General features: G+C 37.6%; 1 protein-coding gene across 1 annotated transcript in view; it reads left to right on the forward strand.

Annotated features, from left to right (window-relative positions):
- PTPN4 (protein tyrosine phosphatase non-receptor type 4) overlaps positions 1-18,225 on the forward strand; it is a 251,341-nt gene that overhangs the window by 223,610 nt on the left and 9,506 nt on the right. Inside the window, exons 23-26 of the mRNA XM_058301151.2 lie at positions 1,245-1,391; positions 10,000-10,128; positions 10,727-10,875; positions 12,976-13,111. Of these exons, the coding sequence (XP_058157134.1) occupies positions 1,245-1,391; positions 10,000-10,128; positions 10,727-10,875; positions 12,976-13,111 (561 nt within the window). The remainder of the gene's footprint in view (positions 1-1,244; positions 1,392-9,999; positions 10,129-10,726; positions 10,876-12,975; positions 13,112-18,225) is intronic.

The following is an 18,225-nucleotide window of genomic DNA, read 5'->3' on the forward strand; positions in this document are numbered from 1 at the left end:
TATGGTTTGGTATGGAGCTATTAAAAAGAATAAGGTTTTACTTATTAAACTGATATGATCTCAGAGATTAAGTTTAAAAAAATGATGCAGAACAGCATAATATGCTAGCTACCATTTATGGCTTACAGAAAAAAATATTGTATGTGTGTTTGTGTGTTATGTATAGAATATCTATGAAAGAATTTATGAGAAATTGCCCTTCTGGGCATAAACTGGAGGCTGGAATTGGAGAGAACTTCTGTTCACCCTATGATATTCTTTATATTACCAAGTATATATATCACCTAATTTTATTGTTATTTCACCTCAAAATGTAGTTGGATGACAACTAATCTTCTCCAAATATTCATTACCTTACCTCTTTCTGAAAATAATGAATTTTAAATATTCTTCAAATATTCTTTAAAGTTATTTTATATATGAAATTCAAACTAAAATGACAGGATTTTGTTCTTCACAAGTTTTACCCTTAAGTTTTTTACAGATGAGTATTTCTTTTTCTGTACCAGGTTTCTGCCTGTCTGAAACAGGGTAATGTTGCAATTAAAACCTTAATAGGGGGAAGCAGACTTGGCCCAATGGATAGGGCATCTGCCTACCACATGGGAGGTCCAAGGTTCAAACCCCAGCCGTCCTTGACCCATGTGGAGCTGGCCCATGCGCAGTGCTGATGCGCGCAAGGAGTGCCATGCCACGCAGGGGTGTCCCCCGCGTAGGGGAGCCCCAAGGGCAAGGAGTGTGACCTGTAAGGAGAGCCACCCAGCATGAAAGAAAATGCAGCCTGCCCAGGAATGGTGCCACACACATGGAGAGCTGACACAACAAAATGACACAACAAAAAGAAACACAGATTCCTGGTGCCATTGATAAAGATAGAAGCAGTCACAGAAGAACACAAAGTGAATGGACACAGAGAGCAGACAACTGGCAGGAGGGGGGAAGGGAGAGAAATAAATAAAAAATCTTTTAAAAAAAAACCTTAATAGGATCACATTTTGGAAAATATTTAAATTTCTCTCTACTAATTGAAAGATAAATATATAAAACAACTGGACATTGCCAAGAAGTTTCCTCTATAGATAGAAAAAGATTTTGTTGATTAAGATTTGTTTTACTCACTTTGCAGTTTATTGAGACTAGTTGTATTCAGTTAATAATCATTTAATGGATGAGTTTTATATTCCTGATCTTTGTAAAACAGTGACAATTCAAAATTTGTTTTTTTTATGTCCTTTTCTTTTTAGATGGAAATCCCTTCTTCCAGCATTATAAATCAGTACATTGCTTGTCAAGGGCCATTACCACACACTTGTACAGATTTTTGGCAAATGACTTGGGAACAAGGCTCCTCCATGGTTGTAATGTTGACCACACAAGTTGAACGTGGCAGAGTAAGTTATACTTTAATCTTACACATTGCTTGGACTTTTTTCCAGTTATATTACTTGTACAGTTCGAATAGTCAAGTTGATTTAGTCTCTTTTGTTACTGTAAAAGGAACTTTTAAACTTTCTTTTCTGTGGTATCATGATTAAAATCATCATGATTAAAAGCTTAACACTGTGATGAGCACAATGTAGGCACGATATGTGTTAGCCATTATTATTATTGTTATTATTGAAATGACTAACATATCTTATAAGGGGCTTATATCTAAAATATATAAAGAACTCTTACAGCTCACAATAAAATGACCAAAAACCCAGTTTAAAAAATGGACAAATATAGACGTTTCTCCAAAGAAGATTGTCTTAGCCAAAGGGGTGCTGATGCAAAATATCAGAAATCTGTTGGCTTTCATAAAGGGTATTTATTTGGGGAATAAGCTTACAGTTATCAGTCCATAATGCATAAATTGCTTCCCTCACCAAAGTCTGTTGCCACATGTTGGAGCAAGGTGGCTACTGACGTCTGCAAGGGTCCAGCCTCCCTCTTCCTCTTAAGGTTCCATGGTCCCACCTTCTTCCAATATCAACTGTAGTCTGGGATAAGTTTCATCTCTCTCCCTGGGCTCATTTCTCTCCAGGCCCAGCTACTCTGCTCTCTCTGCAAGATCAGCTATAAACTATCAGGCAAACAGCTTGTCTCTTCCCAGGTCTTCTGCCCTGTCTAATGGAGCCTTCTCTCTTTCCTCATGTATTTACATCCCTGTGTGTTTCCTTCTAAGGGCTCCAGTATCAAAACTCCAACCTCCCTTCTCTGTAGTACAGTTTATCTGTGAGTCCCCACCCACTAAGGACTTAAGTCCTACTGACATGGCCCAATCAAAGCCTTAATATTACTTAATCAAGTAAAAGTGAAACTCTTAACAGACCAGTTTACAAACATAATTAGTATTTCTTTTTGGAATTCATCAATATTTTCAAACTTCCACAAAGATATACAAATGGCCAATAAGCACATGAAAAGATTCTCAACATCATTAGCCACTAGGGAAATGCAAATCAAAAACACAATGAAATACCACTTGACTCCTGATAGGATGGCTGTTAATTTTTAAAAAAAGAACAATGGAAAATAACTATTGATGAGGATGTGGAGAAATACGAACTCTCATACATTGTTGGTTGAAATGTAATATGGTACAGCTGCTATAGAAAACAGTTTGGTGGTTCCTGGGAATGTTAAACATAGAATTACCCTATGACCCAGTAATTCCACTCCTAGGTATATACCAAAAAAAATTGAAAACAAGAACTTGAACAATATTTATACACCCAAGTTCATAGCAGCATTATTCACAATAGCCAAAAGTTGGAAACAAACCCAAGAGTCCAGCAACAAATGAATAGATACACAAACCAATGTATATCCATACAATTCAGCCATACAAAGGAATGAAGTTCATATACATGCCACATGGATGGACTTCAAAGACGTCATGCGAAATGAAAAAAATTAGACACAGAAGGAAAAATACCACATGATTCCACTTATATGAAATACCTAGATTATGGAACTTCATAGAGTCAAAAAGTAGATTATAGGCTATCAGGAATTGGGGGAGGTGTAGCAAGGGATTATGGGAAGGATTGCTTAAGGGTACAGAGTTTCTTTTGGGGGTTTTGAGAAGATTTTGGTAATGGGTGGTAGTGATGGGTAGCACAATATTGTGAATGTAATTAATACTACTGAATTGTACTCACGAAGTTGTTAAAATGAGAAATTTTTGTGTATATGCATTACCACAGTAAATTTTTTTGATGGGCCAAGTATTTGAATAGAGATTTCTCTATAAAGAAAGTATTCCAATGGCCAGTAAGCATATGTAAAGATGTTTACCATCATTAGCCATCAGGGAAATGCAAATCAAAGCCACATTAAAATACTACTTCACATTCAGTAAGATGACTAAAATAAAAAAGACAGATAATAACAAGTGAGGGTGATGATGTAGAGAAAATAGAACTCTCGTACACTGCTTACTGGTGGGATTATAAAATGATTCAGTTTTTTTTTTAATTTATTGAAATATATCACTCATACATAAACACATAAACAATAAGTATATATTAATAGTTGTGAACTTACAAAACAAACATATATAACATCATGTAGGACTCTCATAACTCACCCTACCACCACCAATACCTTGCATTGTTAAATATTTTTAATTAATGATTAAAGAGCATTGTCAAAATATTGCTACCACCCAAAGTAGTTTTACCCCAACGGCCCTATTATTATTATCTTTATATCATTTATATATGAACATACATAAACAATACATGCAAAGTAAAAGTTGTGAACTTACAAAGCAAACATGCGTAACATCATACAGGGATCCATACATCAACACTCCACCAACTCCTTGCATTGTTGTGAGATGTTTGTTACAAATTATGAAAGAATATTGTCAAAATCTTACTACTAATTATAGTCCTCTTAGATTTGGTGTGTTTTCCCCCCAGCCCAGCCTATTATTATTTTTTAAATATATTTTTTATGACAAAAGTTGTAAATTTATAAAAGAATCATGCACATGTGCAGAATTCCCAAACAGCATTCATTTATCAACACACCACACTGTGGTGAAACATTTGTTACAGTTAAGCTAATATCATCTGATTGTTACCATGTCCATAGTGTATATTGGACACATATTTTCCGTACTGCCCCATTATCAACACAGTACATCTTTGGCATAGATGCAAGCATAATACATTACTGCTAACCACAGTCCATAGGTCACTCCAGTTTTATTCTTCCCATGCTTTTCCACATTCCCACCACCCTGTAGTAGTGATGTACATTTGCTCTAGCTCACAGAGGACACTCTTGCATCTGTACCAGCAACAACAATTCTCATCCACCTCTGGGTTTACTGTGCTATTCAGTTCCTAGATTTTAATTTCTAGTATTCTGTCAATTGAAATTTATGTACCTAGACTACCATTTTCAGCCACATACCCATTTATAAAACAGCTGTTAATCACTACTTGTTACCATCTATACATTTCCACACTTTTACAGTAAGCTAATTAAAACTTCTACATACATTAAACATCAGTAGTCTGTCTTAGTCCTCCTCTTATCTCCTTTAAGAATCCACCACCTACCACCAGGTCTTCAAGATATTTTCCTACAATTACTTCTAAAAGCTTTATGGCTCTTGCCTTATTTTTAGGTTTTTGCTCCATTTTTAGTTAATTTTTGGATAGGTGTGAGATAGGGGTCCTCTTTCCTTCTTTTGGCTATGGATAACCAGTTATTTCAGCACCGTTTGTTGAATAAACTGTTCTGCCAAGCTGTGTGGGTTTGACAGCTAGTCAAAAATGGCTTGGCCATGCATGTGAGGTCTGTTTCTCAAAAATAATTTGGTTCCATTGGTCTGTGTGTCTGTCTTTATGTTTTTACCACTATTGCTAGGTAGTATGATTTAACGTCTGGAGATGAGGGTTTGGTTTTCCTTTGTATCATGTTTCTGGCTATTCACGACCCCTTCCCCATCCAAATAAACTTCATAATCATGTTTTCAATTTTTTTTTAAAAATGGTGGTGGAATTTTTATCAGGATTGCATTGAATCTATATATCAATTTGAGTAGAGTCGACATCTTAATGATATTTAGTCTTCGAATCCATAAGCATAGAACATTCTTCCAGTTATTTAGGCCTTTTTTGATTTCTTTTAACATTGAGTTGAAGTTTTCTGAATACAAGTGCTTTACATTGTTGGTTAAGTTTATTCCTGGCTATTTGAGTTTTATCTGTCATATTTTATTTTCAAGACTCTTTTGACACTTTTAGTTACTTTTATTGATATAATCTTCATTTTTAGACTGTCTTCTAGGCCTCTCTCTCCTGTCTTTTCAGGCTCTAGCACACCCTTTAGTATTTCCTGAAAATCTGGTCTCTTGCTTAGAAATTCTCTTAGTTTCTGTTTATCTGTGAATATTCTAATCTCTCAGTTTTGAAAGTCAGTCTTGCTGGATATAAGATTCTTGTAAGTTTTTCTCTTGTAGTATCCTAAATATATCTGCGATGGTTAGGCTATTGTGTCAACTTGGCTAGGTAATTGTGCCCAGTTGTTTGCAAGCACTGGGCTAACTGTAATTGAAGGCATTTATGGACTTTAGTCACCATTGACTTTACTGCAGTGGTAAATCATAGACAGCTGGTTATAATTACATCAATCAGGGAGCTTGCCATCAGCAATGGGTGATGCTTAACCCAATCAGTTGAATCCCTTAAAAGGGGAAGTGATTTCAGCATTGAGAGAGAATTTCCGAGCTCATCTTTGGACAGCCACCATCTCCCAGAACTTGTCAAGAATCTTCATTGGACTTTTATTGGAGCTCCTGGTTTCAGCCTGTCTGCAGAACCTGGACTTGTGCATCCCCACAGCTGTGTGAGAGACTCTGATAAATCTCTTACTATCAACAGATATCCCTTGTTGATTCTGTTTCCCTAGAGAACCCTAACTAAAACAATATCCTACCACTGTCTTCTTGCCTCCATGGTTTCTGGTGAGAAATCAGCATTTAATCTCACTTAATCTGGTTGAGATATCAGCCCTTACATGTTATGCATTGCTTTTCTCTTGCTGTTCTCAGAATTCTTTGTCTTTGGCATTTGATATTCTGATTAGTACATGTCTCAGAGTTGGTCTATTTGGATTTCTTCAGATGAGAGTACGTTGTGCTTCTTGGACATGGATATCTTTGTCCGTCAATAGGGTTGGGAAATTTTCTACCATTATTTCTTCAAATATTCCTTCTGCCCCTTTTCCCTTCTCTTCTCCTTCTGGGACACCTATGACATGTATGCTTACATGCCTTTTGCTGTCATTTATTTCCCTGAGACCTTGTTCAATTTTTTCCATTCTTTTCTTCATCTGTTCTTTTGTATGTTCACTTTTAGAGACCATTTCTTCAAGCTCACCAATCCTTTCTTCTGCCTCCTCAAAACTGTGATTATATGATTTCAATGGTTTTTTTTTCATTTATTGCATCATTCATTTCCATAAGATCTGCTATTTTTCTATGTATGCTTTCACATTCTTCTTTCAGCTCATCCAATGTCTTTTTAATATCCTTAATCTCTTTAGCCATCTCATAGAATTTATTAAGATTTGTTTGAACATCTGTGATTAGTTGTGTTAACTCCTTTATGTCATCTGGAGGCTTACCTTGTTGCTTTAACTGGGCTGTATCTTCCTTTTTCTTGGTGTGGATTGTAATTTTTTGTTGCTTTCTTGGCATCTGACTTACTAGAGTATTTATTCTGGGTGTAGTTTTTCTCTTTAGTTTAGGGCTTCCTGCCCTTTCTCCCTTGCTGGTTGGTGCAGTAGGAGCCAGGATGTAGTTGGTACTAAAAGCTGTGGAGGTGCAAGCATTGGTCCCCAGGGTCCAATGCCTGGTCTCCTTTGCCAGGCGTAGGGACAGATTCATAGCTGTGTGGAATAATCCAAGTCATGCAGGCCTAGACTACAGTTGCCCAGAGAGACTGATGAAGCTTCATACGCCTTTCTCCCCTGCCTAGGCAGGGATGGAGCTGCAAGTATGGGCAGCAATCTATGCAGTGTGGGTCCAAGATGACTGCATTTGCCCCAGTAGACTTGCGATTATTCTGTCTGTGCCAGCCAAAGGTACTTACAGTTACCTGGATAGGCTTGTACAGGGCCCACCAGCCTCCTCACTGCCAGAGGTGGGGCTGAAGCCTAGCCCAGGGCTGCAGGCTGATCTGGGTGAAAGAAACAGGCTCTTACCATCACTGTGATTTTCAGTCAGCCTGGCTTCCCCTCATGCTGGGGGCAGGATCAAAATGGCAGCCACCAGCCTCTTTCTGACTTGGACAGATTCACACCCAAGCTGTTTCTAGGGTTATACCTTAGCCAGCCATGTCTACTAATCAGTAGCCAAAATCGATGACCAACTGTCTTCTCCACCCCTGTTTTTGGGAAATGGAGCTTCCAATTCCAGCCACAAAACAGCTCCTGGGGTGGCTTGCACTGCCAAAGTAGAATAATCACCGCCTTCATGGCTTGGCTGGTAATTTTCCCAGAGAGGCTGGCGCCAGTCACCCCCAGCTTCCTCCCTACCGGAGGTGGTGCTGGGGCCCAGGCTAGAGCTGCATCTGATCTGGATGGAAAGAAGCCGGTCCCTAGCAGCACTGTGATTTTCAGTCTTCTATGCTTCCCCTTGTGCCAGGCGCAGAGATAAGATGGCAGCTCCCAGCCTCTTTCTGACTTGGGATAGGCCCAAACTTTAGCTGTTCTCAGACTTATACTTTAGACCCCTGAATTTACTAATCAGTAGCTGAAGTTGGTGCCCAACCATCTCTTCCTTCCCCGTTTTTGGGAAGTGGAGCTTTCTATTCAGGGAAACAGCTGTTCAGGGAACAGCTCCCGAGGTGGCTTGTGGGTACTGGCCTCCATGGCATGGAGCACTCTACTTGTAAATCTTCTCTTCAGATGAGCAGTTTCGTCCTTTTATTCCTTCAAGGATGTTGCAGGATGCTCTTCTGGTCTCCTGGAGCCCTGAAACAGGTACTTCAGATAACTCCAGATAGCTCTGGGTGTTTACTAACTGCCCTGTAGCAGGAGCTGACTCTAGGAGTTCCTTACTGCACCACCATCTTCCTGGTTGTCTGATGCAGACTTTTTGGAAAATGACCTTGCAGTTCCTCAACAGGTTAAACATAGAGTTACAATTTCACCTACCATTTCTACTCCTAGGTATATACTCAAGAAAAGTGAAAAACATATGTCCACAGAAAAACATGTACGTGAATGTTTATAGCAGCATTTAGTCACAATACCCCAAGGGGAGCAGATGTAGCTCAAGGGGTTCAGAACCTGCTTCCCATATATGAGGTCTCAGATTCAATCCCCAGTACCACCTAAAAAACTAACAAATGAGAAAACCATCTCTCACTTGGGGAGCAGATGTAGCTCAATGGTTGAGCACCTGCTTCCCGTGTACGATGTCCTGAGTTCAATCCCTGGTACCTCCTTAAAAAAAATACCCCGGGCGGCGGACTTGCCCCAGTGGTTAGGGCGTCCGTCTACCACATGGGAGGTCCGCGGTTCAATCCCCAGGCTTCCTTGACCTGTATGGAGCTGGCCCACGCACAGTGCTGATGCGAGCAAGGAGTGCCGTGCCACGCAAGGGTGTCCCCGTGTAGGGGAGCCCCACGCACAAGGAGTGCGCCCCGTAAGGAGAGCTGCCCAGCGCGAAAGAAAGTGCAGCCTGCCCAGGAATGGCGCCGCACACACGGAGAGCTGACACAACAAGATGACACAGCAAAAAGAAACACAGATTCGCATGCCGCTGACGACAACAGAAACGGACAAAGAAGATGCAGCAAATGGACACAGAGAACAGACAACCAGGGTGTGGGGAGGGAGGAAGAGAAATAAATAAATAAATAAATCTTTTAAAAAAAAAACAGACAACCCTGATGTCCAGTAGTTGGTAGGTGGATAGATAAAATGTGGCATATCTACAATAGAATATTATTTGCAATAAAAAGAAATTAAGGACTGACTCATGCTACAAAGTGGATGAACTAGAAGATATTATACTAAATGAAAGGAGCCAGTCTCAAAAAACCATATATTGTGTGATTCCATTTATATGGCATCTCCAGAATATGTAAATCTATAGAGACAAAGTAGATTAGGGCTTGCCTAGGGCATACTGGTATGAAGAGTGACTACTCATGACTACTAATGAGAACAGGGTGCTACAATCAGCTCACAATAGGTTGGCTCAAAGGGAAGGCGATCAGGAAAAAAAAGAATAAAGAGAGGGAGACACAAGAGGAGATAAAGATGGGACCAGTGGACTCACAGCTTCGAAACTGAGAGCCTCGACCCTAGTTTCCACGCAACAGCTGTTCCTCATCAGCATGGCAACTTTTGCAATAACTGGGGACAAGTGCAACAAATAGGGAACAGGTAAGCCAGTTTCCCACAACAACAGGGTTTCTTCTTTAGGTTGTTAAAAATGTAATGATGGTTACATTAGGTTGTTAAAAAGTGTAGTGATGGTTGCAGTCTGTAAATAAATACTTTAAAAACTATTTGTGTACTTTAAATTGGTGAATTGTATATGAATTATAGCTCAGTAAAGCTATTAAAAATCTTAATTATAAAAATAAATGGTTTGTTTGGCATTTTAGTTGAAGATATCTTTACCTCGTTAATTTAAATCTAGGAAAGATCACAATTGGCGCACCTTTTTGCAACCCTCGTAATGGTAATTAATATAGGCAAGAATTAATCATGAATGGTAAGGCACATGTGAAAGTTTATTGTAAACCAAATATTTTGCTCCTCAAAATATATCCAAACAGATTACTTATTATTACAAAGGTAAAAAAGTAACAAAGAAAAAATGTTAATAGTTGGCAGATCTGGGTGAAGGGTATATGAGAGGTCATTATATAATTCTTGTAAAGTTTTTACAAGTTTGAAAGCACTTAAAAATTAAAACATTTAAAAATTAGTGAACCTAAATTTATTTTTTTGTTGTTGAAAATTTATTGATGTCAGGTTAAGTGTCACCAGTACTGGCCAGAACCCACAGGAAGTTCATCCTACGGGTGCTACCTTGTCACCTGCCACTCAGAAGAAGGAAACAATGCCTATATCTTCAGGAAGATAACACTATTTAACCAAGAGGTAAGAAAGCAAGATATCTATTCATATTAGAACTGATGTTATGAGAAGGTAAAGACTTTACCTTCCTTCAAGGTAATGATTTTGAAAGTTGAAAAAAATTTTAGTACTGATTACTAGAAATTATTACCAAAAAATTACTGAACTACTTGTTTCATTGGAATACTTTGGAATCTTATTAAGAATATTCTTCTATTCTGTAGTAAGTATATTTCCAATTTCTATAGCTATTTATGAGTAGTCAGTGAAATGGAGGTTGGTAAATAATACTTACTTCTGTTATTATTTTGCCTATTCACAGCACTTTATTTACCCAGAGTGTGTTTGGTTATGAAGAATTCTTTTTCCAAGTAATATCAATAAATATTTAGGTATATCTGTGGATAGGAATAGGACAATTAAAAGCTATCAAACTATGTGTAGTTTTAAAAAGAGTAGGGGAGAGCTTCTGCTCTAAAATTGAAAATTCAGGTTTTTGTGAATTTATACATTACTTTTGGGGAGGGGCTGGAGAGAAAGGAGTTGCTTTTGTTTTCCTTCCAAAATTAAAATTGCATGATAATTCCTAAGTCAAGGTGCGTTATTTTTCATTTGCACATAGAAAAATGAGAGTCGTCATCTCACTCAGATCCAGTACGTAGCCTGGCCTGACCATGGAGTCCCGGATGATTCGAGTGACTTTCTGAATTTTGTTTGTCATGTACGAAATAAGAGGGCTGGAAAAGAAGAACCTATTGTTGTTCATTGCAGGTATTCTATTTCCTGTCTTTTATGAATGAATAGCTCAATAGGTAGATCATTTTTAAAAAGGTCTACAGGGGAGCAGTTGTAGCACATGTGGTTGAGTTCCTGCTTCCTACGTACAAGTTCCTGGGTTCGATCTCTGGTACCACCTAAAAAAAGTGGGGGGTGGTATGTATTTTATTTTGTCCTTATATATTTTTGTTGTAATTGTCACTATGATAACTAGAGAGAAATCAAAGATAGGCTCTAAAGGTAGAAGGCAAAGGATACAATTGACAGAAACTTTATCTTAAGAGGTAAAAATAATAACCTTACTGCACTGATTCTTAGAACTCATTTTTCTCATATTTTAACATCTCTGAAATGGGAACGTATCTATCTTACTATTGAAAATGTCTTAGATTTGATGAAATACAATATTGTAAGCACTAGGTTGCAGCCTAAAGTTTAGAATCCCTCCCTTCCAGCAAGCTACTCCTTCCTGACCTGTAGCACCCTTAAGGACAGTCAGTGAATAGTCCAGCCTCTCTTGGAATGGCCCTTCACCAATGACATTGCAGTTCCAAGAACTCCAGGTAAATCTCAGTACATCACCTTCCCTTCTGCCCTCAGAGGGCTGAACACACTGGACTGCAGCCTTCATTGCCATTGACCTAATGATTAGGAGCCAGAGATTATTCCGAAATCCTCCTTTCCTGGCCACCTTTGTTATAAAGTGATTTATGCAGAGGACGTTTTGAGGTTTCACTCTATCCTTAAACTTTCCAGCACTTTTTCAAAGGAGACAGTCAAATCAACAAAACAGACTGTGGACCAAATTTTTGAGAGGCAAAAAAGCAAGAATGGTGAAACACATTTGACTATTTCATATCTTAAGTCCCCCAATAGCCATTCCATCCATGCTCACTGAGTGTACTTCAAAGACTTATTCAGGATTGTCTCAATGGTAAACATATAATTAAAATTAAATTTTGTCTTAAAAACTGAATTGAGGGAAAGGATGTGTTTCAACAGATAAGAGTGTCCACCTTCCATATAGGAAGTCCAAGGGTTTGAACCCAGCAGTGAGTCCTGGCTTGTGTGGTGAGCTGGCCCACGTGCAGTGCTACTGCAAGCAAGGAGTGCCTACCCACACAGGGATGCCCCAGCGTAAGGGTGCGTCCCACACAAGGGGTGGCCTCTGCGCAAGGAGAGCCACCCCGTGCGAAACTGCAGCCTGCCCAGGAGTGGTGCCACATACATGGAGAGCTGACGCATACACCAGATACAAGATAATACACCAAAAAGAGACGCATATCCCAATTGCCACCTGATGAGAATATAAGCAGACACAGAAGAACACACAGTAAATGGACACAGAGCAGACAACTGGGGGGGGGGGGTAGAGAAATAAATAAATAAATCTTTTAAAAAGAAACTGAATTGAGAGCATAAAATATTGTCATTTGTGCATTTGTTAATGATTTGTTCCTATATCTATATTATTTTGCATAAACTTCTATGCCTTGTTCCGATTTTTAAGAGTGAATAACTTTTTTAAAAATGTACTTTTATTAGAGAAGCTGTGCCCTTACAAAACAATCATGTACATGTGTGGAATTCCCATACAACACCCCTCCACCAATACATTACATTGTTATGGAACATTTGTTACAGATTATGAGATAATACCATCAGACTGTTATCACTAACTATGGTCTATAACATACAATTGGTATATTTTTTCCTTACCCCCCTATTAACGTAGTACATCTTTGGCATTGATGAAAGAATATTACAGTATTGCTTTTAACTATAGTCCATAGGTTACATTAATTGTATTTTTCCCATGCTTCTCCACATAAGACCTAATAGCTTTTTAAAGATAGTATTGTTTCATCTAACAATGGGGGTAAAAGATAAACCATTTAATCTCTATTAAGTGAGTCAAGAGTATATTTCATTTTTTCCCCCATTTTCAAAATATTCTGTAGTTGGTTTGTTACTCTCATAATATAAAACATTAAATGATATTGTTCTACTATATTTTAATTTTCCACACAAAGGCCACAAGAAGTTTCACAGTAAAGTATCAGTAAGAACTTGGCCTATATTTTTCTTTTTTAGCGCTGGGATTGGGAGAACTGGTGTTCTTATTACTATGGAAACAGCCATGTGTCTCATTGAATGCAATCAGCCAGTTTATCCACTAGACATTGTAAGAACAATGAGAGATCAACGAGCCATGATGATACAAACACCTGTAAGTATTGTATTTTATATACAAGTGTATATTTTCAACATATGATTTTGTATTCAATATGTGTTCTGAACCCTATTTTTATCTTTCTAATTTCCTGCTAGAAGCTCATAACTCCTAGCACAGGGTCAACAAACTACTACCCATCTGCTAATCACCACCTGTTTTTGTATAAAGTTTTACGGAAACACAGCCACACTCATTTTGTGTGTGTGTATTTATTATCTATGGCTGCTTTCAATATGACAACAGCAGTTGAATAGTCTCAACAGGCACCATGTGGTCTGAAATTTTTCTGTAAACTTTTTGAATGCTGACATTGGCCCTACATGTTGTTTTGAATATTTAAACAGGCTCAGATGAATTTGTCCTGGATTACTTAGTCAAGTAGCATGCTGAGAATGATAGTATCACTGAACTGGAAATTCTTCATAAAGCTGCTTTCAGTGAAAGAGCTGTGGTGAAATTACCTCTGTTTTTTAAATAAGAACTTACAAGAACAAAATAATCATGGAAATTAAGCTACTGATTTATTATATTCTCCACTGACAGGATTTTGCCTTCTCAAAAGAGGAATCATGGAGTTTTAGTCTTTAGATTTTTTTTAATTATTTAAGCCATTATGAAATGTTAGCATTGTCAGAGGCAATAAGGTTACCAAAGTTTACTGACCCATTTAATTTAGGTCTTTTTTTTTTTAGTACCTGTAATTTTTTTAACTTGTAATCATAGAAAACTTCAAATATACACAAAAGTATACTATGTAATATAATGAACACCATGTTGGGTAATCAGACCCAACAACATTTGCCGTCTTATTTCGTCTATTCTGTCCAGCAGTTTTCCCATATTTGAAGCAAATCCTAAATAGCTGTCTCCTATCAGTAAATATTTTAGTGTGTATCTGGATTGTTTTCCTTCTAAAAACAAAACCACCATAACATTATCACACCTAAGTGTGGCTAACAGTAGTTATTTATAATATTTTTACTGTTTAATAATATTTTGATAAAATATTACCAAATAGTTCTCAAATTTCCATTCATCTCATTAAAGTCATAATTTTTAAATTTTAGCACAGCTTTATCAAGATATAATTCACATACCATAAAATTCACTCTTTTAAAATGTAGATTCAGTTGTTTTCAGTATATTCACAGAGCTGTACAACCACCACCACTACTAATTTAGGAATGTTTTCATCACCACAAAAAGAAGTCATTCTTATTGCCTCCCAATTTCTACCCCTACCCCCAGCCCAGGGAAGCCCTAATCTACTTTCTGTCTCTATGGATTTGCCTATTTTGAGACTGGCTCCTTTCACTTAGCAAAATGTTTTCTAGGTTCATCTACTTTGTAGCAGGTGTCAGTCCTTAATTTTTTTTTATTGCAAATAATAATTTGTATAAATATATTGCATTTTATTTTGATCCATTCATCAATTATTGGACATCAGGGTTGTTTGCAATTTTGGGGAAATTGGGGGTAATGCTGTCACAAACATTCATATACAAGTTTTTCTGTGGACATACGTTTTCATTTCTCTTGGGTATATACATAGGAGTGGAAGTGGTGGGTCATATGGTTAATTACTCTATGTTTAACCTTTTGAGGAACTGCCAGATCACTTTTCAAAATGGCTGTGTCATTTTACAATCCCACCAACAGTGTACGAGGGTTCCATTTTCTCCACATCATCACCAACCCTTGTTATTATCTGTCTTTTATTTCAGTCATCCTATTTGAGGTGAGGTGGTATTTCATTGGTTTATGTGGTTTTTTTTTTTAAGATTTTTATTTTATTTATTTATTCACACCCTGCCCCCTTGTTGTTTGAGGTCGCTGTCTGCTCTCTGTGTCCATTCACTGTGTGCTCTCTGTGTCTGCTCATCTTCTCTTTAGGAGGCACCAGGCACCAAACCTGGGGCCTCCCATGTGGGAGAGAGGTGCTCAATTGCTAGAGCCACCTCAGCTCCCTGGTTTGTTGTGTCTCTCATTGTCTTTCTTCTTTGTGTCTCTTTATTGTGTCAGCTCGCTGCTCCTGCCCTTCGCACCAGCTCACCTTCTCCAGGAGGCACCGGGAACTGAACCCGGGACCTTCCATGTGGTAGGCAGAAGCCCAGTCACTTGAGCCACTTTCACTTCCCTATTTCATTGGTTTTTTTGAGTTTTCTTTCCTAAATACCAATGATGTTGAGCATCTATTCATGTGCTTATTGGATATTTATTTGTGTATCTTCTTCAGAGCACTGTCTTTTGAAATCTTTCACCTATTTTTTAATTGAGTTGTCATTTAATTGTGTTCTTTTAATTGTCTGAACACAAGTGTCTGATTAATAAATGATTTGTATATATTTTCTCTCATTTTTTAAGTTGTATTTTCACGTCCTGAATTGTGTCATTTGAAACACAAGTTTTTAATTTTGATGAAATCCAATTTGTCTATTTTTTAAATCACTTGTTTTTTGTGTAATATCTAAGAAACCATTGCCTAATCATCACCATCAAGATTTATGCCTGTTTTCTTCTAAGAGTTTTATAGTTTTACTTCTTATACACTTCAATCTGTGATCTGTTTGGAGTTCATTTTTGTATATGGTATAAAGTAAAGGTCCAACTTCATTCTTTTGTACATGGATATCCGGTTGTCCAAGCATCATTTATTGAAATGACCATTTCCCCCCATTTAATGGTCTTGGCACTCTTACCTAAAATTATTTGATCACAAATGTACAGGTTTATTTCTGGAGTGTCAGTCATTTTCCATTTATGTGTGTGTCTATCCTAATATACTTCCACACTGATTAATGTATCTTTGTAGTAAAATTTGAAATTGAGAAGTGTGAGTCCTCCAACTGTGTTCTTTTTCAAGGTTGTTCTGGTTATTTGCTGTCCCTTGGATTTCCATGTGGATTTTAGAATCAGTTTGTCCATTTCTACCTCAAAGGCAGCTGGATTTTTAATAGGGATTGATTGGATCTGTATATCAATTTGGTGAATATTGTCATCTTCCCAGCTATGAACACAGGCTGTCTTTCTCATTCATTTAGGTCTTCAGTTTCTTTCAACAATGTGTTGTGGTTTTCAGTATACATGTTTTACACTTATTTGATTGAGTCTATTCATAAATGTTTCAGTCTTTTGGGTTCTATCATAAATGAAATGGTTTTCTTTAATTTCACTTTTTGACTGTTCTTTGCTGTTGTTCAAAAATACAATTGATTTTTGCATTTTGTTATATTCTGCAATCTTGCTAAAATTATTTATTAACTCTAACAGTGTGAGTGGAAAGGGCATTTATTAGGATTTTCTATATATAAGCAGAGATAGTTTTGCTTCTTTCTTCTCTTTCTTCCCTTTCTTCTCTTTCTTTCTTCATTTTCTTTCTTTCATGGCTAGAAACTCCAGTACAATGTTGAATACAGTGGCAAGAGCAGAAATGCTTTTCTTGTTATTTTAGGGGGAAAGCTTTCAATCTTTCATCACTAAGTATGACGTTAACTGTGGGTTTTCCATAAATGCCCGTTACCATTTTGAGGAAGTTTTCTCTCTTACTGGTTTGTTAAGTGTTTTCATCATGAAAGGGTATTGGATTTTATCAAATGCTTTTTCTTCATCTGAGATGGTATTGTGATTTTGTGTTTTATTCTATTCATGTGATTTATTACATTAGTTGAATTTTGGATGCTAAACTAAGCTGGAATTCCTGAAATAAATTCACTTGGATATGGTATAAGTCCTTTTTATATGGTGCCCAATTTGGTTTGGTAGTATTTTCTTAAGGATTTTTACATCTATATTGCTGCATAATGTTTTTTGTTTGTTTGTTTTTGGTTTTACAGGTTTTGTGTAAAGTTAGGATTCAGATATGGTCCACATACTGAATTGGTTTATATGTCTCTTCAATCTCTTTAAATCTATAGCTTTCTCCTCTTTTTCTTTCTCTTGTGATTTATTTGATGAATAAGTCAGATATGTGCACTATATCATTTCCCACAGTCTGGATATGGCTAGTTGTATCTCCAAGGTGGTGTTCTCTGTATTGCCTTAAAAATGGTAGTTGGATCTATAAGCTTGGGCAACTTACGTTGTCTCCTGTTCATCCTTTTAGAGGTCCAGAACGTCTGGTGTTTTTTTTTTTTGTAATGTTAGCAGCCTTGGTTGATCAATGCCTGCATCCCTCAATTCATACGTGTTGCAAAATGATGCCATTGTAAGCCTGTCATTCCTTCTTCATTTATTTACTAGAATAATTTTCTAAAGAGAAACTTATCTGCTCTTTGGTTACAGTGGTGCAGTTGGTTTAGGAAACACAAGATCAACAAGTGATTCTTTCCCTTTATGTACTTTTCTTCATTATAAGTTAGTTCACTAGCTTTCTCCAATGATGACCAGTTATTTTTGTTTGTTTCGATACTTGGAAATCATGTATTTTTTTTTTAAAGATTTATTTTTTATTTATCCCCCTCCCCCCCGTTGTCTGCTGTCTGAGACCTCCTGTGACCCCTTCTGTCCTTATCAGCGGCACCGGAAATCTGTGTTTCTTTTTGTTGCCACATCTTATTGTCAGCTCTCCGTGTGCGCGGGGCCATTCTTGAGCAGGCTGCACTTTCGCGCTGGATGGCTCTCCTTACTGGGTGCACTGCTTGCGTGTGGGGCTCCCCTAGGCAGGGGACACCGCTGCGTGGCACAGCACTCTTTGCACGCATCAGCACTGCGCGTGGGCCAGCTCCACACGGGTCAAGGAGGCCCAAGGTTTGAACCGCAGACCTCCCATATGGTAGGCGGACGCCCTAACCATTGGGCCAAGTCCACTTCCCTGGAAGTCATGTATTTAAATACATTTGCCATGTTTCATCCCATTGTATTTATTTTCATTAATGATGCTTAAATTGTCCCATTTTTGGCTAGTGGGAGCCTATTCAAATGGCTTCTGACCCCTTTTAAAAATCAAGGCCCTGGTAATTTTCTTTTTAAGCATTTTTTCTTTATTTTTACTTTATTTTATTTATATAAGGCCTTGGTAATTTTTAATAGCTTCATTGCTACCAAACAAAACCTTCCAGCCTAAATTGTGCCTTTCCTGCCCCAGACTTGTAGTCAATCTTTTCTCCTAG

Source organism: Dasypus novemcinctus, chromosome 7 (genome assembly GCF_030445035.2).
Source record: "Dasypus novemcinctus isolate mDasNov1 chromosome 7, mDasNov1.1.hap2, whole genome shotgun sequence".
Classification (NCBI taxonomy): domain Eukaryota; kingdom Metazoa; phylum Chordata; class Mammalia; order Cingulata; family Dasypodidae; genus Dasypus; species Dasypus novemcinctus.